Raw genomic sequence first — 21,950 nt, 5'->3', positions numbered from 1 at the left:
CTCCTGTTCTGGCTGCCTTACACTGGCTCCCTATAGAACACAGGATAGAATTTAAAATTCTTCTTCTCGCCTACAAAGCCCTTAATGGGCAGGCGCCATCTTACCTTAAAGAACTCATTATACCCTATTGTCCTACTAGGGCATTGCGTTCCAAGAATGCAGGGTTGTTGGTTGTTCCTAGAGTCTCTAAAAGTACAATGGGAGCCAGAGCCTTTTCTTATCAAGCTCCACTTTTGTGGAATCAGCTTCCAGTTTGTGTTCGGACGGCAGACACCCTATCCGTTTTTAAGAGTGCGCTTAAGACTTTCCTTTTTGATAAAGCTTATAGTTAGGGCTGATTAGATTCAGCCCCTAGTTTTGCTGATATAGGCTTAGTTTGTCGGGGGACATCTTACTTCTTCCTTCTCTCTGTCTATACCTGTGTACTCTCATGTTCCGATTAACCCAGCTTCCCCAAATTTCTTTCTTTTTGGTGTCTATATACGCCGGGATCCGGAGTCATGGATGATCCTGCGGTCCTGTGTCATGGATTGCGAGTCCTGGATCTTGAGTCGTGGCTGCGGTCCTGGATCATAAGTCCTGGATGGATATCCTCGTGGATTCATCTTCTTATTATACACACATGCATCTCAAAACATTTGGACTACCTATGTTGCAAATGTATTATCTTTTCAATTTACACACGGCATCTATTGCACGTCTGTCCGTCCTGGGAGAGGGATCCCTCCTCTGTTGCTCTCCCTGAGGTTTCTCCCATTTTTCCCTTTAAACTGTGGGGTTTTCTCTGGAAGTTTTTCCTTGTACGATGTGAGGGTCTAAGGACAGAGGGTGTCGTATTGTCATACTGATATTCTGTACAAACTGTGAAGTCCACTGAGACAAATGTAACATTTGTGATATTGGGCTATATAAATAAACATTGATTGATTGATTGAGGGGGAGGGGTGCGGCTGGTCAAGCGTCAGGCCTGGCTCTCCTCTCGACAAGCAGCTAGCAGCTGCTGAGTCGTCCCTATTATTATTATTATTATTATTATTATTATTATTATTATTATTATTATCATCATCACTACAGCCGAGAGACAGAAAAGGAAATAAGCTAGGCGGCCGAGCTACACGAAGTAACAACAACCATGATATCAACATTTACCACAAACTCACATTTTCTTGTTGACAGTGTGTGTCCGTGATTGTAGCCTACCTGTAAATCTGGCTAACCCTCACTAACGTTGTTGGCGGCCTGGGGCTCGGGGTTGAAACACGGCTGGCAGTGGCAAAAACTTCAGGTTCATCTCCCGCAGGAGGAGGAGTAGGGTGAAAAAAATATCCATCTAGCTTGGACAATTTGGCTTTTCCTTGGTCCTTTTTATCTTTTTCTTTGTGTTTTGTAGCTCCACTTTTGTGTTTATAACTGCTCATGCTTAGGCAGTGCTCTGTTGAATGACAAGTGATTGATGATGACGTTGACTTTCATTTACGTACGATGTTGATGGACGGCTGTTGATGACGATTTTACCCAAAATACATTTGGAGACAATAGAAGGGATTCACTTGCAATTTTTCATGTTTTAATTTTAAATGTGAGTGTGAAAATAGCAGCACAAGTTCAACTCATATTATAGGCTACAATGCTAATACCTAATATGACCACGAACGTCAGTGCACTCAGTGGCGCGAGGCAGCAGGGCCCGCCGGCTAATATCTCGGGGGCGGAGCCTGCTGCCTCGGCGACGGGCCCCCATTGGATCCCGACCGTCCCGGGCCCGGGGAGCCCTGCCCCTACAGCCCCCCCTGAAGCTCCGCCCCTGCGTCTGGCACTGCAGGATTTGAGTCCCTGGCGGCGTAGTGTGTTACTGATGGTAGCCTTTGTTACTTTGGTCCCAGCTCTCTGCAGGTCATTGAATAGGTCCCCCTGTGTGGTTCTGGGATTTTTGCTCACCGTTCTTGTGTTTCTGGTGTCCTTTGACAGCTCTTTGGTCTTGGCCATAGTGGAGTTTGGAGTGTGACTGTTTGAGGTTGTGGACAGGTTTCTTTTATACTTATAACGAGTTAAAACAGGTGCAATTAATACAATTAACGAGTGGAGGACAGAGGAGGCTCTTAAAGAAGAAGTTACAGGTTTGTGAGAGCCAGAAATCTTGTTTGTTTGTAGGTGACCAAATACTTATTTTCCACCATAATTTGCAAATAAATTCTTTAAAAATCAGACAATGTGATTTTCTGGATTTTTTTTCTCTCATTTTGTCTCTCATAGTTGAGGTATTGGCCTACCCAGGATGAAAATTACAGGCCTCTCATCTTTTTAAGTGGGAGAACTTGCACAATTGGTGGCTGACTAAATACTTTTTTGCCCCACTGTATATACGTTTAATTTGGCATAGTTTGCACTCTACACCGCACTCACTAACCTTGTCGAAATATTTCCACACATTACTCCTTTTTGACGCCATGTCTGTTGTGTAGGACTCTTCTTAGAGTGTAAATAATTACCGGACTATGACTGGTAAAATATGTTGAATACCGGCAAAACGAAATCTCTCCTGTCAAAATGTATATGTACTTTGCCGCCACACACGGTTGCCAAGCAGCACTTATTATTGTTTAGGCTGCCCACTCATGTGTTGCGAGTGTTGACAGGGGGCGGGGGAGCACGCACATGAACTGTTAGCGCCGGAACCTCGCAACGACTGCGGAGCGCATTCGCGCCGCATTTGGGCATAAGATGAGGTTTGAGTCTGCGTGATCTGCGTGTAGGGAGGGGCAGCAGCCATGTCATTAGCTAGAACTATAGCTAGATCCGATGGATTTGGACATAAACGTGAGTGAAGTATAACCGGACGCGAGAGAGAGAGATCTGCACCTGCAGCTCTACCCGCTGTGAGGGACCGGTGAGTGGAGAAAAACACATTTAGCTATGGCACTGTTGTATACATTGAATTATTTATTATAATTTGATAATATGTAATCAACTTAGGCATCCCTCCCAAACAAAAAACAAACAATAATACAAATATTAATAACTCATATTCGAATACCTGAATAGTTATTTGAATACCTGAATAATTTTGAATATTCGATTAATCGTTCCCATCGCTCCCTCCACACTCACAACAACTTCATACAGACATAAATAAAGCAGCTGTATTCGCCATACAGGAAACACACTTTTAAAACGGTTTTGCCTGCCATTTTTGTGTACACAAGCATTCATCAACGGTTCGGAAAGTGGCGCTGTACCTTAATAATATAAAGGCTTGTATTTGCGTGCATTTCCTGTTCGGAAAGTGGCAATGTACTGAGAGTGGAGGTGTCCTGAGATTAGCGCCTGCAGGCAGGCTCCATGGACCCGTCAGCTCCGGACTGCGCAAAATGCGTAGGCCTACATGAAGTGCTACGTCATGAACGCAATAAATCTACCCTCGTGGGGGCGCGCTCATGTGATTGGCTTAGAATCGAGGAGACATCTGATTGTCTATAGATAGAAAACATTACAAGTACGAATCGGGTGACCGTCAGGGGAGTCACAAAAAACCCACACACGAATGCACAGCGATCCTTGCACAGAAAGTGGTTTGTGTTTGCAGGTTCAGGGGATTTAAAAGGAAAACAAATATGTGAGGATCAAAAATACATATGTAAAACTTTTTTCTGTATTTGGATTTGGATGTATGAAACGGAACGGAAGTGTGAATCCGGAAATACAAGTTTGAATCCTTTTGCGGATCATGAAATACAAGTTTGAATCCTTCTGTGTGCATGTGTGTATTATGAGACTGTTCTGAGCCCATAGTGGTCGGCAGCAGCTCCAAAGGGGCGTGGTCAGCAGCAGCTCTGTTACATTAAAGGGCCAGACCCAGAATCAGCACTTTAGTAACAGGGCTGAAATAGAGGGGTATTTTGGGTGATATCTTTTGGTATTTTGAGCAGAACACTTCAGAGACATGTTTTGTATAGATGTGGCCCTATAATATATTTTTCAAATATAGTATAATTGGTGAGTTTTAAAATATGTATGTAAAGTGGATTCACATATTTGATTTATGTCACATAAGTAGACTTAACTTGCGTATGTTAAAAACTATTATTCAATCAATCAATCAAAAATACTTTATAAATACTAGAAGGAAATGCCATATTAGAATAAAATCAATAAATATTTTTTAGGGGTGTAACGGTTTACAAACATTTTGGTTAGGTACGTACCTCGGTTTTTAGGTCACGGTTCGGTACGTTTTCGGTACTGCAGAAAAAATGATCACAAAACATAAAATATATATATATATTTTTTAGAGCCGGGACTCGATTAAAAAAATTAATCTAATTAATTAGAGGCTTTGTAATTAATTAATCGAAATTAATCGCATTTTTAATCACATATAAATATTTGACCTGAGAACAGTGAGAAGCAATTTTTTTCACATGGATTTTAGTATACCATTGAATAATAACTGAATACATAAGCTTAAGCAACAAAACATTGTTTATTTTTTTCAAGGTGGTACTTAACCAAGACCAACAGAAAAGTGCAATTTTTGCCATAAAGTGTAGCAATAGCATATTTAGGAATATAGTACATTGCAGAGATTCAGGTAGCCTATAGGTAGGTAGACCTTCTGTAAACTATAACACTTTGTTTTTTAAGTAAAACACAATACTTTCAAGTACATTCAGAACATTGGAAACCCTGACTATTAGAAAACATCTCTCTGTTGCTTCAGAGGCCATAACAGACTTTGTTGATTTACCAACAGTTGATTTAAAAAATCTAATCAATTTCAGTCCAACTCTCTCAATAACCTTGGCCAAAACAATAAACAGTTCAACATAAAGTGCCAGTTGCACCAACAACGTAATAAATAGTTCAACATAAAGTGTACCATTTAAAATAAAATAAAAAAGTGCCAGTGATTGACCTCAATCCCTCCTATTCTTCCAATATCCTGATGAAAAATAAAATCTCTCGGTTGCATAGGCCACTGTTTGATCAACGCGAATTGGGTGTGGGTCCTTGTACTCCGAGTCGGCTAACGTCCACGCTAGCTTCCACGCTAGCTGCTATATGTTTTGCATTGAGGTGATACTTGAGGCTTGATGTGCTGCGGTGATATGCAAATTCCTTTTTGCATAATTTGCAAACAACCATGCTCTTATTGACGCTTCCATCCGTCCGTTTTTTAAAACAAAATGTCCCTTCCACGGGGCCAACCAAAGCCGTCTCATCAGCTTCTTCGTTCATGTTTGACTATTGTTCACTGTGGTTTGTTGTTGTCTGAATTCATGAACGTTAGTTGGTGCTCCAGTATAATCGGTACCCCTGAAACTCATCCAGTGAGAAAAGTTCCGCGATGCAAAAATAAGTGCGATTAAAATGCGTTAATTCTTTTAACGCGTTAATTTTTGTGTAATTAATTAATCTTAATTAACGCGTTAAAGTCCCAACCCTAATATTTTTTAATTATTATTAAACTGTGAATAATGTATTCACTCAAATAGATACAAAATATAATAAAATAAACATTAAGGTGCAGCATTTCGATGAACTGAATTAATCTGTATTTGAACTGTACTGTACTAGTACCTAAGCAGCCAGTTTGACATTATGACTTGCTTGTCATTGTATTTTCATGTTTCTTTAAAGAAAAATTTACTTGTCCACTTTGCTTGCCGAAAGGGCAGATCTGCAGGCACTAACAATGTCTCCTGCTGTGGAGAACACCCTCTCGCTAGGGACAGAGGTAGCAGATACAGCCAGGTAGCGCTTTGCTAACATGGCAACATAAGGATATTTGGCGTTTGTAATAGCTTTGGCTCGATCTGAACTTTTTGCGAGTGTTGGAGGCTTAAATGCTAGTGGGAGTTGGGTTTGCACTTCAGTCTTTTTTCTTTTGGTACCGGTGATATTCATGTTCGGGTGATGCCTTTTCAAATGAGTGTGCAAGTTTGATGTAGTGCCAGCCGCGTAACCAATTTTAGTTGAACAATGCCGACAAACAGCTTTGGTTCGGTCCACCTGTCTTTGTCCGTCATCCTTGTACGTAACTGCGAAACCAAAATGTTCCCAAACCGGAGACTTCAATGATGCTGGAGGATTTTCGAGCTCAACTTTATCTGCGTTCCCCATTTCGACAGTTCCTCAAATTACTGATTAAATTTGAACGCATCCCTGTGACCAGCTCTCATAGTATGCCTCTCGTCCAATGAAATGACTTGCTCGCTCTATGACGCGTTGAACCCAATGTGAGCAAATTACTCTTGAGTGCTGCGACGCAGCACCTGAGATTACTTCCAAAAAGTTGTTCACATACTCAATTCTTTACGTTTAACGTTATATTCGTTCGGTACCCTTCGGTACACACGTGTACCGAACCGAAGGGCCCGTACCGAATAATTTCGGTACTTGTACCGTTACACCCCTAATATTTGTATAAACATAGGTTGAAGTAAAGTGTGCAATAGAAGTCCCTATAGCCACTGGGATTCAGCGTCTTGTGGTGTGTTCACACTAGTGCTGTAGCGATGCGTCGACGATGTCGACGCGTCGACTTCAAAATATCGTCGACGACATATTTCCTTGTCAACGCATCGCCACACACACGTGGGTCACCCAAAACAACAACAACAAGCAGTTCGCAATCGCACTTTAAACACTATGGAGACTGAAACGGCTACCACCTCCTCCTCACAGGATTGCGCATGAAGCCCTGCAAAAAGCCCCCAAACAAAAACATCTCGCCCTAGGTCTTTCAAATTGAATTTATTGAAATCTCCAATATCAACGTAAGAGCTTGTTCGGGGGGTGCTAAAACTTAACCATAAACTTAATCGTTTACTTTCTCCGTCTTTATATGTAGATATTACTTTTCTCCGTTAATCTCCGTCACATTGTTTCCATAGCAACAACAACTTCCTGTCAACAGCGCTACCTCTCCTTCAAAATAAAAGCATATTCATAAATAGGAACAGCCCTAGTGTGTTGTGCAGCTTGAGTTCTGTGCACTTCGGTAGTGCTAACTATCTTATAGCTCTCCGTGCGGTTTGTTCGTGCTTGGTTTGTTAGTAGTTAATGTTAGCTACCTAGCTAGCGGCGCCAGCTGTGTGTTAGTTAATTTTTGTCAGCATTTAATGTTGGATGGAATGGTAGCTAGTTTACGTCGGCAGAACACCGCTATCTAGCCGCTACTAACCCGGAACGAACAAACTGCACAGAGAGCTAACTCATGTTGTGGTCGTTTACGAGTCAAACATAACATTAGACTAACGTTAGTCAGCTTATAGTATCAATGTATATCAACTAACGGAGCCAAGCAATGTCTAGGCCAGGGCTGCACGTAAGCTGGTGCGCAGTTGTCATGAATGAAGTAATGTTTTTTGGTATTTATTTGAGATACATTATGTTTTTTATAAATCGAACAACAGAAAAATAATCGTTAGATTAGTCGACTAATCGATGAAATAATCGCCCGATTAATCGTTTTCAAAATAATCGTTTCCCCCCAGCACTAGTTCACACCCGGCGCGATGCGATTTTTGGGGGCGGCGCAATTAAGTGTAAAGTGGCCAGACGCGAATTCGCTCCAACAGCGCGCATGAAGCGGTTGATGCGAATGCAAGTTCAATTTTTTCAACTCAAGCGTCAAATTCGCATGACGCGATCTCACGGTAGCCATTCAGCACTGAGGATCTCAGCCTGACGTTGAACCATAAAACCAAAACATCAGCCGTTAGCTGTTAGCACTCAGAGCTCACAGCTCCTCATATCTGTTCAGAAACTAGACAAAGGTTCAACATGAACAAACCACAGACTTTCTGTGTCATGGCGAATACAGTCGATGGTTTATTTATGTCTCTAGGACGTTGTTGTGAGTGTGGACGGAACATATACTATATAACGTTAGCTTAGCCTGATCAATCCGATCTCCATTCAGAAAACACGCAAAGGTTTTTCGCCTGCCGTCTGTCTGCAGACTTGTATTAATTCATTAGCATTAATTCATGGTTTTTTCTAACTGGTATCAGAATGTTGTTACTTCGGCATTGTTTTGAAACGTGTATTACAATTAAATCACAGTAAAATATGTTCATCTTGTTGTTCTAGCCCCCTGGCCAGCGAGTCTTGTTTGAATGATGCGAGTAAACACAGCTGACAGCCGCAGTGAAACTCGAGCGTTTAGAGCGATGCGATAAGAGCGATTAGAGCGAAGCGAATATGCGCATTGCGTCCGGTGTGAACGCACCGTTAGGCACAGCGTCTGAAGGAACTAAATTACCCATGCAGCATCATTATTTTAGGATTAGTTTGCCTAGACTACAAACAACCGTAACCCCCCACACTACCTGGACACTGTTAATGTTAGCATGTGGCAACTTTTTTTAGCAGTTTAGCTGCTCAGTTGTCTGTTGTATAGCATCGATTTGAAAAACCTTTTTTGTTTATATTCAAATCAATGCGATACAACATATATATTCTAATGCAATTCAACATATATTCCTTTTGCTTTATTAAAAGTGATGATTTTAGGACATTGTAGTTAAACTATTGCTGTTGTAAGGACTGCTTCAGTTTGACTTTTGTTCAGGCTTCTTACTTCCATAACCCTAACATCACTGGTGCTCCTGTCCTTAAGGAAACAGATCATTCTAGCCTCTAAAATGAACATTCTACAAGATTGATCTTGTTGTGTTAATAGTTTGGTGCTGGATTCTTTCATGCTCTGGCATTGGTTCATCTTACTGTGATTCGTAGTGAAGTTTGCTCACTTCTGACATTGGCTCTAAGGTCCTTAGAGACTCCATGTTGACATCATGTCGTTCTTGACTTCACAAGTCCCAGCTCCAATTGTATTAACTTTGGTCTTTCTTCATCAGAACCATGTGGAACAATGATGACCAGACGGGACAGGTGGCTGCCAGGATGGAGACTACTCTGGGCAGTGCGAGCATCTCCATCTCCCAGCAGCAAGCACCGAAGAAATTTGCCCCTGTGGTCGCACCTAAGCCCAAGTTCAACCCTTACAAACATGCGGGGGAGCCCAACCACTCGGACCCTGCAGGTAACACCAGGAGAAACCACTCAATCACTATTTCCACTAGCTGGAGTTAATCTTAAAGCAGTCTTCACATGATACGTTTGTTAACCAGCTAGCTAGTTTTGTTTCTATAGTTACCTCCCTGTTTGCGTGCTCCATACAGTTGTCATCTAATTGGTTACGTGTCGAAAGGTTGAAGAAAATCGAGGGCAAAGTTTAAATAATTAGAACTTTGAGCGGCTCTTTCCAGAACAGGGCTCTCCTCATTGCGCGGCTCGCGAGCCAAATCTAAAATACATTTAAGCAGCCACTTTGGCGTTTTGCTCCCTGCAATAAATTTTCGAACATTCTTGGACTGATTGAACTGGGTGCTGGCCGAGCCGCGCAGGCCATAACCGACGGACCTATGAAGCTTTACAGGAGGCAGGCTTAGATCACTGGACGACAGAGTTGGTGCCGTCTGCACAGACGGGGCTGCTGTTAACGTTGGTGTGTACAACAGAATTCTGCCAAAACGACGCCAACTGGCAAGGGAGACTTCCCTGTGCACATTATGTGCACACACTGGAGAACTGCGCAAAATCAGCTGATCGCAACGTTCACGTTCTGTGGTCAAGCTGCTGCAGTTTTATTTACATCAAGGTGGAGCAAAAACCACAGCTGCAAACTTAGGGTGTTAATGGATGAGTTTGAAATCACACAGAGGTGGAAGAAGTACTCAGATCTTGTGTAGGAATACTCTGTTAAAGTAAAAGTCCTGCTTTCAAAATGCTCCTCAAGTAAAAGTAGTAAAGTATTCTCATCAAAATATAGTGAAAGTAGCGACAGTAAAAATAGTCGTTGTGCAGATTGGTCCATTTCAGAATAATATATACAGTATGATATGTTTTATAATTATTGATCATGAAAGTGTTCTCAAAGCTGGTAAAGGTGCAGCTAGTTTGAATGACTTTGTATACTGCAGGGTAGCTTGTGAATTTACTCCAGGTGGAACTAAAGTCTGATTTAACACTTCATTATATTTCACATCATTCATCCACATCTGTGAAGTAACTAAAGGTATTAAATACATGTAGTGGAGTAAAAGAACACAATTTACCTCTGAACTGTAGAGGGGTATAAGTACATGTAGCATAACATAGAAATACTCAAGTAAAGTACAAGTATCTCAAAATTGTACCTAAATAGAGTACTTGAGTAAGTTTACTTAGTTACTTCCCTCATCTGAAATCAGATTTGACTTCGAGTCATGTGTTCATTTCTTAGTATTTGATCCTTCAACTTGGCCTCAGGAAATGCAAAGACTTCACAGTTTTGGCAAAAAGTTTTTGAGACAGCAAATGGGAGGCTTAAACAGGGACAGGGAGGTGCATCTGCAGCATCTTCATCATCTACCATGCAAGAAGTGGAAATAGAGGACAGTGAAGGAGACACTGAGGAGGACAGTGAGGAAAAAAGTTAATTTCGAGCCCTGCTTGAAACCAGACTGGTGCAGATCCAGAAGGTTGTTCTGATGGAGATAACAGGAGAGTTGTTTAAAGACAGCACGTTCAAGTGTTTTAGACAGGAACGGGAGGAGAGAGACAGGCCTGTAGTTTATAACATCAGACGGGTTGAGAGTGGGTTTCTTTAGGAGAGGGTTTACTCTTGCCTCCTTGAGACTGTTTGGAAAGTGACCAGAAGTTATAGAAGTGTTGATGAAATGGGTGAGAAACGGTAGAATATCAGGAGCTATAGTCTGAAGGAGGTTTGAAGGGATAGGGCCCAGAGGACAGGTGGTAGGACGGGCAGAGGTAATGAGGGTAAGAACCTCACTTGGAGAGAGAGGGGAGAAGGAGGTTAGTGTGTGGGTGAAAGGTGGGTCTGGTGACCCAGTGGTGAGTAAAGGTGAGTCAGAAAAAGAAGAGCGAATATCATCAACCTTTTTTTCAAAGTGGTGCACTTATTAACACCACGCTTCGTGTGGGGTGAGTACCAAACGCCGTCTCCTGGTACTCATCTGAGTAACTCACAAATGCCCTTTTCACACCGACGCGGTTTCTGTTCTAGCTCCATGCTTGTGCTCTTCTGGTTCGGAACCGGTTTTTCTTTTCAGCCCCCGTTTTGTTCACACCGCCCAGAAGCCGACTGGTGCTGCCGCTGCTGCGTAATGACGTCCCCGTTTACGTCGCTGATTTTCTCCCCAACGGCGCTCACAACAACAACAACAACAACAACAAAAACGGGGGAGGTCGATGATCGTTTTGCTTTTAATCATACGAAGCCAGATTAAATAAAATAACGACTTCTCCAACCTTTTTACTTTTACAGAGTGCCGTGGTTCATTGTTTATTAATGTTTTTCAGTGGCATTTACCAACCGCTGAAGTGCTGGCTGCTCTTCCACGGGAGTTTATTCTCCCGCTAGCTCCGGGTTAGCTCACTGTAAAGTATTCACTGTCTGACTGTCACACAAGCAGCTGATACATATCCCCAGTTCCCCTTAAGTGAATGTGTGTCAGTCTGAATTGACGCTGTTTGGCATCACAACGCTGTTATTAAAGTTTCTCTGGTATAAAATGGGTGATGTTAGCATAGCAACCAAAGCTAAACTGACTATCTTGACTACTTGTTGTTGCTATCCTATTGTGGCATAAGCCGTTTTCTACAGGCACATTTTACCGGTGTATTTTTCATTATGATTCTACTTGTGATAGTCGGACACGACAACCTGTGCAGCCCATGTATTGATTCCATCCGATAGCTGCTATAATACAAAACAAAACGTCTGCCTCTCTACACAATGATCAATAACAGTGAACGGATGGTCAAAGTAAGGTACAAATAAACAGAATCAAAAGAAGCCTGGTTAGTGTTGCCTGACTTTAGTGTGTGGTTGCGTTCTAGTCACTTTGCTCAGCGCTACTGCTTGTTACAACTTTTATTTGCCGTACTCGCCTTTAACTGTTAGCTCAGGTTAATCTCGCCCCCCTCCGACGTAAGCGTGACGTATGCGGTTCTTGCTTCTAGAGCGAAAACATTTTGGTGCTTGGTAAGCACCGTTTTTCGGTGCTTAGAGCCGGCTCCGCTGCGGTGTAAACAGGAACAAACGGTGCTTATCAGGCATTATAGTATTGGTTGGCATTGCATATTGTATGTTCTGGGTGGGATGACAGATTCATAAGCAGACATGCTTATTATAACTGTATACAGCTTATTATACTTTGCGGTATAAGTGGCTCTCCTATTGACTTAGTCCTATCAATGCGGCTCGAATGTAAAAAATAGTGAAGACCAATGCTCCAGAGGAACAACGGCAACGTTAGCGCAGAGCTGCTTTAAATACGCTCCTGAAGGCAGCTGAGGACTGTCGTCTTCACTATTCTGCCTGATCAGACCGGGTCCAGACTGTCCAAAATCTCTTTCATTACAAACATCTGACTTTTTCTCCATCTTTGCTTTCAGTCCCCAATCATGTTCCTCTTCTTCTTAACTGAGTTATTTCTCTGAACAATGAAGTGTGCAGCTCTCCGTCAGGAACACATTGACCTGACACATTGACCTGAGTGCTTGTGTCTTGTATTGATTGTGGGTTAAACACCAGCTTTATATGTCTTAATATTTCAGTTTAAAAGCAACTCTTTCAAACACAATTATTGAAGAATATTATGGTATTAGTTCAAGTAATACACATCACATGTAAATATTATTTGACTTTATATCAGAGCTGTTTAGCATTACTTTTATAGAGCAATCATCTGATGTATTTATACAATCCTAAAAAGCCTCAAAAGCCTATCCTATAAAAAGTAACTAAAAAAGAGGGCTGGAGAATAGAATCGTATCATATGTAATGATGCTGATCACGGTCACACTGCTTCATCCATCCCTACTGTAATTGTTGGTCATTGCAACACAGATCTTTTTGTATGTTGTGGCCATTGTTTCTATAAGTATCAGAACATTGGATTGTTAAGGTGTGCTCTGACTGAACAAAAATATTCTGCTTAATTATCCTTTGAGTACGGATCGATGGTGTGTGAATTTAGTTGGCAGCTGGTCCTCTGATGGATACACATCAGTATTTTGTTAGTGGGCTGTAATCACTCTCCTTTCTTTGCCTCTGTGCACGTTTAGAGTGGAGGTTAAAGGCCTTGCATTCTTTGCACATTTGCTTCATAATTACAGTCACATATTAGCATTGTGACAGAGGCCTTGTTGCATGCCTAACTTGTCATACACATACAGAGCAGGACAGTGGGTTAGCATGTGTGAGTCCAGGAAGCCTTGCATGCTCGGCTCTTTTAGGCCCCTGGGATCTGAGGGTTTGTTTTTCCTAAAAAAAGTTCTAGTGCCACAAGATATTATGCAATGAACACATATACTGATAGTTTCTACATGTAACTTACTTTATTTAATTAGTTGGTTTTTTCTATTGCAACAGGGTTACAGTGTGGAATTATAATCATACAAAGTTTCATCTGAGGCTGAGATGATTGAAAATAACATAGAATGCTTATAAGTATACATATGTATGTATGTATGTATTTTTGTATATATATATTAGGGCTGGGCAAGTTAACGCATTATTATCACGTTAACTCATTCATTAACAATTATTTTATCGTGCATTAACGCATTTTTTATTAACTTATTTATTATTATTATTTTGAATGTCAGTTTCTCACTGGCTCTGAATACACATACAGACAGACCATGGGTCACAGGAGGGGGGGGGGGGATGTTGATCAGTATTGGCTTAGGATGGGCGTCATCACGCCTCTCAACCAATGAGAGCATTTTGGGGACTGGTACTGAACTCTGACATGGACGCTTTACATTTCTTCAGACGGAGGAGTTGATAGAACCAGCGTTGTTTGGAACAAATGCAACGTTTTCTTATCTCTGGACTCTGAGGGGAACTTCTATAACAAACTAGATCAAATGTTATTGCCCTGGCAGTGGCAAATAGCTTTGGTTTTATATTTGATTTGGTCACATTAATGAATACCCCACCCCCCCGGTATGCAGTATGTTTTGTAATGTAAGACATTTTCCAAAACTCAAAGCCTCAAACCCCCCAGAGAGCCATACATTACCAAAACAAGGAAACGGTTATGAAATGCAGCCAGCAGTGACCTGTCTGCTGATCCAGATGTTGCGTCTTGTTTTAAACAAGTTCTTAGACGGCTCCTTTGAGAGCTCTGCACACCTCTAAAGGGGGGGGGGGGGGGGGGGGGGGGGGGGGGGGGGGTTATGTGTGGTTTGGCTCTGCTGTAAACACTCCGCCAGCATACTGCAGATAGATGCAACACAACTGTTTACTATTGATTACACAATCATTTGGTGACATTAACTTCTTCTCTATTGTCATAGATTTTTTTTTTAAATGGATCGCGGCTCTTTACCTCTGTACCTCCATGTTCACAGATTATTTATTTCTGCAAATAAAAAATAAATAATGTTTCCCCATTGATGATTTGTGGCATCATTAAAGACTTGTTATTTTACATTTTAATACAAAATATTTAATCCAAAGTATTTTATCCACAATTAATCATTGTCTGGGTGCTAAGAGGATTAATGAAACTAAATAAAGTGGGAGGGGAGACATATGTAGATTATGTTGTAACTGTAAATGTATGAATTCATGCCACAGTCACTCTGTTAATATCTCATGACCTCAGTGGGAACTGTTAACCCCACTTTCTCTGTTTTATCTTTTACACTGTTCTATGACAGTAATTACATAAAGTTGGAAAAGCTTAGAATATAATGTTTGGAGAGATTCAGTTGTGGTCATCTATGATGTTGATCAAAATGGGAAATATTCAAGAAACACAAACTGATACATTTTTTATTTAACATGATCTTATTTCTAATATCTAAAGAATGCATGTTGTATTAAAGATTCAAAAGGTTACCACAACAGCATTTTTACATTAACATTTAATAATGAGTCGACATATGTGCATTTTTAACACACACACATGTAAAGCCATCTGCAGACATCTCCGCTTGTCAAAGGATAAGACGTCTTTATGAACAGCTTATCTGGGTCTCCTTTTTTTATTTATTTAATTTCTTTTATATCAAATGTGGGGACTGTCTGATGTAAAATTGCGGATTAGCATAAAAATTAGGGACAAGTCAATTTGGCACAGCGCCTCGCTGTCCCTTTTGTCTGCCGGGGAGCAGCGCGAGCGTCTGGGCCGTGTTTACGGAGCGCACAAAGAGCGGGGCGGTGCTCAGACAGAGCCCGGCCCTCACATGTTTCAGGGAGAACTTGTTCTGATTAAAGCCCCAGCAGGAGGAAGTGACCCTTCACTCAGAGTTCCTTACAACAGATCAGATGTGAGGCTTTAAGCTGATCTCTATGGGACACGGACTTCAGGGAGGTCAGGTCTGATTGCTTTTTGCACAGACAGGTCAGCATTCCTCTCCTTTATGCACCTTCTTATGCAACATATGGAACTTTACTCTAAATTGTTTGAAATAGGGTTTTGAGGATGCAGATGATTAAAAACACTTGAATTTCAAGAGAAAAATCAAGATTTAAAGTGCTTGATTGTATTTGTAACTTTCATGATCAATCACTAACTGGCTGAATAGTGTCCTTTTTACAGGATGGTGATGTCAAATGATAGATATATAGTATACTTTGGCCACCCATAACTGGTTACAAGTATGTCACTTAACACAGCTCTAAAGTGCTGGACAAGCGTGAGCTGTGTTACTTTAACACCCTTAAAAAGTGCTTCAATTTTAACCCTTTATAGACATTCACTGATATGAATGTGATGTGTGTGTCATCAGACCAGTAGCAGCTCTTCGAGACTCTGCAGCTACAGTAGGTGGACAAACATAAAAAATAACCGAGGAAATGCGAGGCAGTGCAACAGACCTCCGAACAAACAGTATTTTCCTGAAACTCATCGGTTCAGTTTGGCTGCAACAGTATTGACACCAGCGCGTTGTTTATCGTACGCTGGCAAGCTTAGAATAGTTCAAAAAGCCTTTGAGTTATTGGCAGACGGAGGAGGCAACAGGTGCACAGATGCATTGTGGCATAAAATGGCCTTCTTAAAGTCTCTTGTAAACAAAGAGACTTCACAAGCGTATTTATGCTAATAGCTTCCACTTTACCTTGACACCCTTTAAGGTTTTTACTGAAAGCTGCAGAAATGTATCCTGGGTAAAATTTGTTGCACATGTGCCAATGGGTTGGAGTGGAGTGCAGCTGTGTGCATAGATCAACTCGTTATTAAGTCTTCTCTTACTAGACTTCAGTGTTAACTACGCACAGAGCAGGAGCCTGGGCGTGAAGCTCGTGTTCCACTTCAGGCCACTGACGTCTTCTGATTTGATGTTGCCCTCTTTATGTACACAGCATTCTAATCAATATTGTTGAGAGATCTCAAGGACCTCTGCCTTGCACTAAGGGCTTAGGAATATGGAGACAATCTGATATCATGTTTTTTACCTCTACCAGAATATCAATATTGCAACAATATTGAAGGCTGACTAACTATTGGTGCTTTCATAAAATATTTACACAATGAGATTTTTGATGAAAAAGGATTAGCAATGTGAATATAATGACTGAGTGGTTTAAGGAGAAATAAAATATACATCTCTTTATTACAATGCAGCCTTTAAAACCAGGAAAAGACAACACTTATGCCAAAATACAATATCAGAAATCTAAGTCTCAATTCACAACATAAATATAATATGTATGGATATTGTTAATGTATATTGCTCAGTAGTTCCATTAAAACACTTCATTTTTGATATTTAATGCAACGTGTTTAAATGTGTTATCTCAGTCGTGTTTGAATGCTTTATTTTGTATTATTTACTGTAAGTAAATGTAAAGACCTCTGATCTGAACAAAAAGGGTAAAAACCCATCGTTACGTGACTTTAGCAGCATCTCTATCACAATATTTTCATATTGCCTAAAATATATTACTTATTATTTAATATCAGATTTCTTCTCCAAAGCAGTAAGATGCTGCTGTTGGTTACGAGGGCTGAGGTTTTCTGTTGAGATAGTGAAAGTTGGAAACCTCTGTGAAGTGCTGTTTTTGATCCAAACTTTTCAAGCCAAGTTGCCAGAGACCCGCTAATTGTTTGCTCAGAGCAGTTCAAAAGTGTCGACCATGTGCATAAGCTGTTTTTATTCCTCCCTGCTTGAGTGGCCAGAAGCAAACTGACTACCGGTTGTTATGTCAGAGTCCCTCATGGGTGTCACCAGGAGAATTGACAGGAAATCCACCAATGAGTGTGTGAGTCCCTGTAGCGCCCACAGGCCCGCTGAGAGCCAACACAGAGCCAACACACACCTTCACGACGTGTTGTGTCTGCAGCGTGCGTCTCCACAAGTGAACTATGTGATTATTTTCATCTTCACTTTAAACTTTTCATTGTTCTCATGACAATTCGTTTTTTCACAGTGTACAACTTCATGTTTGCATTGTCTCATGTGTGTCGTTAGTTCTTATGCAGGCAGAACAAGATGTTTCACTTCCTCAAAATGTCAGCTCCATCCAGAAGGGTCAGAGTATTGTGAAAATATTTGTCTTCATATCCTGTTTGTTCTTTCAAACATAATCAAAGAAAGTTTCAATGTTGAGTACATACAAAAAAGAAGGGTTTCACTAGAATAAGCAGCTTCTTCTCAAAAGAACTGCTCTGCCATCAGATGAAGTTTGAGTATGATCATGGGACAAGACAGAACACATCCTATAATAACATATGCATACACTCTGAAACTGCTGTGTTAAGTTGGACACTTAGTTGTTGTTGTTTTTGAAATAAAGTATTATTCCTATGTTATTTATCTGTTTGAGTTGTTATCGTGTTAAGCCATCCTTGTCTTGTTTTTAGTCTCCAGTCAGGTTTCAGTGGACTGGATGTCTGGGCATTGGAGTTCATATTATCCTAGAAAACCAACAAAAACAGAACCAAAGTTCTTCATAATATAAGATACAATGTACTTCATTGATCCCAAATTGGGAATTGTTTTTGTTGCAGCAATATGTAAAACAAAGTATTGCACATAATTAGAAATAAAAAGATAGTACAAAATAAACAATTATACAATATAAACATCTCAAAATGGAAGATACAACAGAACTAAAAGGGTGAACATATACATGATTGTGAAGATAATAATGTGTAAACTATCTGTCAAATAACACATTTGATGGGCTACAGTAAATACACAAACACAGAAGTAGGATTTTATTTACATTTAGTGTACAATAATGGCATATTAAAGGAAATATAAAGGTACAGTGTGAAGTTATAACTCTTCTTCCTGAGCCCTGTCGTTTCCTTTGAAAAATAAAAGGCAGGAACTCAAAATCTCATTCGGAATTAAAAAAGTGTTTTAAAAGCATTTACCAAAATATGTTATGAGCTATTGTACTTATATATTTATAAAACACATAATGGTGACACGTGCAAAATGACCATCTACCGCATTGACATTGCTCGTCACCAATAACAATATGTGCAACACAAGCTTCTAGTCCGAAGTGTCCTGGCGCTACTGTATATATGAAATCATACATCGTGTTTCAAATTATTGCATTAGGTCATTCTATTTGTTTCGGTTTTTAATGTATTTACATACAACAAGCCCATTACAAGGGTTCTCAATAAAAGAGACGAGGACACCTAAGAAGTGATATGATCCAGTGATCTCTTTATACGTGTGACAGCTCAGCACTCCACCTGTTGATGATGCACACCTTCTACTCTTCCTCACTCCACCTGTTGATGATGCACACCTTCTACTCTTCCTCACTCCATCTGTTGATGATGCACACCTTCTACTCTTCCTCACACCACCTTTTGAGGCACTCATTTTTTTGCCAATTTGACGTTTCAAGCTTTAAGATAAAAAAGAGCAACTCTGACTCTCAAACCATTCTCCTATTCTCTGTGTTTGTTGCTTTCCTTCATACAGAAACATCATCCGTGTATTGTTCCTGATCTGAATGTCTGCTCCTGTGGGAATACTCCTCAGAGTAGCAGGAGCCAATTTGGGTTTTCTCCTTTACACTTAAAACAAGTATATCTCCAAAGACCTCAAACCCCTCCCTTCCATCCCCAAACCAAATGAAGTCATAAATCACTCCTCTATACATATCATGCTAATTAAGAGCAGGGCTCAGCTGCTCTTCTGCAGCGGAAGATGGAATGAAACGGCTCCATAATTATGTCAAAACAATGTGCTCCCTCTCAGCCTCTGCCACAGAGCATTTGGAAGGGAGTGGAGATAAAGCACGCAACACACAGGACATTCTGTCTGCAAGGGATTACAGCTTTTCAGCTACTGAATTAAGACAAGCCACTTCTCAGATTCTCTTTTCTTTTATTACAGATAGGGGGGGTGGGGGGGGGGGGGGGGGTATTCAGAGGAAAAACCCAGCATTAACCATTTAAAGTTATACATTTATGAGGAAACAAAACTTACATTTTCTCAGAGCCTGAAGTTGTACATTTGCAAGAAAAACAACAAAGATATTCTTCTGAGAATTAAAAAGAAAAAACTCTTCTGTTCTGATTAAATAACATTTCTGAAAAATGCTCGGACCAATGGTGTTTTATTATTGAGCAATATGCTACTTTTTGCAAAGTTAGACATCTTGCGGTAAGTGGTTGGTATCGAGCTTGGGGAGAGCGAGAGATGGATTAATACACGTATGACTAGGTGTTCACTAAGACCACATCAAATGAGTCCCACAGCGTGAAAATGTGCACGTTATGTACAAAATACAAATTGATAATGGGATTATATTCAGGAGAAGTATATACTATGTTACTATGTCTCTTATTCCAATGCTTTTATTGTAGCTGGAAAACAAATCAATAATCAGATACATCTTAACATTGACTGATAGCTCGTACAATTTAGTACTTTCATCTAAGAGATGTTTTCCCCCCCTCCTGGCTCTGTGCGACATTTTAGGTTTGTGCTCAAATCAAAGAAAGAGCTATTTAGATTTCAGGGTTCAGGTCGTGAATAATGTCCGTCCTGGCTCGTTGTGTGTGTGAACGCTAACACCAAGCTCTCAGATATGAATCAACATGTTTTGTGCGCCCAAACAGACAGCCAAACATAGTGTGTCCCTGTGTTTGAGGTCTCTTCAGTTTATCTCTCCGCTATTTCCAACCCTTCTGTGAGTTGTTGGATGCATATTGTGCTGGGCTTTGTCCTAAGTCGTTAAAGAGCAGATGGCCAGCGCTTGCACACGTGTAACTCTGATATTATTGTACATATGTAATTCTGTGAACATATGCTCAACCTTCAGCCCCCACATAATATATACTAATCCTTTTTTATTCCTACAAAGAACTATTCTCCTGCTTTGTCTCTGTTCTTCATTGTTCTGTCGGGCATTAGGCATACAAGTGTTTACAAATGTGTCCCTTACTTGAAAAACAAAGTTTAATATTAGTCCTAGTGTCACAGCTGGATCCGTCTCCACCCCTTTTATCTCCCCCTTAACAATACTCCGGATCCCGATAACCATTATAACTCTTATGGCCTCTCAAATAACTTTAATCACTGATTAGGATTCCTTGTTCAAAAGCAGCTACTTCAAACTAATTGCTCAATGAAGACAGAGGAAGTTGTCTCATGAAGTAGCTCTTCCTGCTGCTTCTCTCATTAGCGCTCACTTGGAGCTATCAACTCCCCATTGTCACAAATGGAGCCGGCTCCATTCACAGCACAGAGGCTCTCCCTCTCCTCCCTCTCCTCCCTCTCCTCCCTCTCCTCTCTCTCCTCTCTCTCCTCTCTCTCCTCTCCTCCCTCTCCTCTCTCTCTCTCCTCTCTCTCCTCTCTCTCCTCTCTCTCTCCTCTCTCCTCCCTCTCCTCTCTCTCCTCTCTCCTCTCTCTCTCTCCTCTCTCCTCCCTCTCCTCTCTCTCCTCCCTCTCCTCTCTCTCCTCTCTCTCCTCTCTCTCTCCTCTCTCCTCCCTCTCCTCTCTCTCCTCTCTCCTCTCTCTCTCTCTCTCTCCTCTCTCTCCTCCCTCTCCTCTCTCTCTCTCCTCCTTCTCCTCTCTCTCCTCTTTCTCTCCTCTCTCCTCCCTCTCCTCTCTCTCCTCTCTCTCCTCTCTCTCCTCTCTCTCTCCTCTCTCCTCTCTCTCTCCTCTCTCCTCTCTCTCCTCTCTCCTCCCTCTCCTCTCTCTCTCTCTCCTCCCTCTCCTCTCTCTCCTCTTTCTCTCCTCTCCTCCCTCTCCTCTCTCTCCTCTCTCTCCTCCCTCTCCTCTCTCTCCTCTCTCTCTCCTCTCTCTCCTCTCTCTCCTCTCTCTCTCCTCTCTCTCTCCTCCCTCTCCTCCCTCTCCTCTCTCTCCTCCCTCTCCTCTCTCTCCTCTCCCTCTCTCTCTCTCTCCTCTCTCTCCTCCCTCTCCTCCCTACACTAGGGCTGCTCGATTATGGCAAAAATCATAATCACGATTATTTGGTCAATAATTGATATCACGATTATTAAATACGAGTATTCATTGACTTTGAAAACATCCATTTATTAAACTTGAAAAATAATAATAATTTGAACAGTATCTTTTTAACTGTTTATTACCCTGAACATATAATTCAACTGAAAAAACAATCCAAAAATAAATTAAATAAATGATACATTTAAATAAATAATATCAAAATAATAAATACCAATAAACAAGATCAACAAATATTTTGGAGGCGCACTTCCACAAGCTACTAAACATATATAAATATGATAAATAAATATAAATTAGACTACAATCAATTAGATCAATATGTTGCAGTGCACTGTCAGCAAAAGCAAAGCTAAATAATAGTCTTTTTCGATTATGTTGTTTTCGTAATTGTGGCAGGCCAAAAATCGTACTTGTGATTAAAATACGATTAATTGCACAGCCCTAACACACACACACAAACACACACACAC

At 40.9% G+C, this 21,950-nt stretch overlaps 1 protein-coding gene across 4 annotated transcripts in view; it reads left to right on the top strand.

Annotated features, from left to right (window-relative positions):
* The window catches only part of lpp (LIM domain containing preferred translocation partner in lipoma), a 201,554-nt gene that overhangs the window by 69,875 nt on the left and 109,729 nt on the right, over positions 1-21,950 (top strand). For all 4 annotated transcript variants that reach the window (XR_013807705.1, XM_079678333.1, XM_079678334.1 and 1 more), the window contains one exon: positions 8,865-9,049. Coding sequence is in view for 3 of the 4 variants with exons in the window: in XM_079678333.1 (XP_079534459.1) it covers positions 8,869-9,049 (181 nt within the window). In the remaining variant the exon portion in view is untranslated. The remainder of the gene's footprint in view (positions 1-8,864; positions 9,050-21,950) is intronic.

Source organism: Notothenia rossii (assembly GCF_949606895.1).
Source record: "Notothenia rossii genome assembly, chromosome: 1".
NCBI classification, from domain to species: domain Eukaryota; kingdom Metazoa; phylum Chordata; class Actinopteri; order Perciformes; family Nototheniidae; genus Notothenia; species Notothenia rossii.
This window is presented reverse-complemented; position numbering and strand designations above follow the sequence as displayed.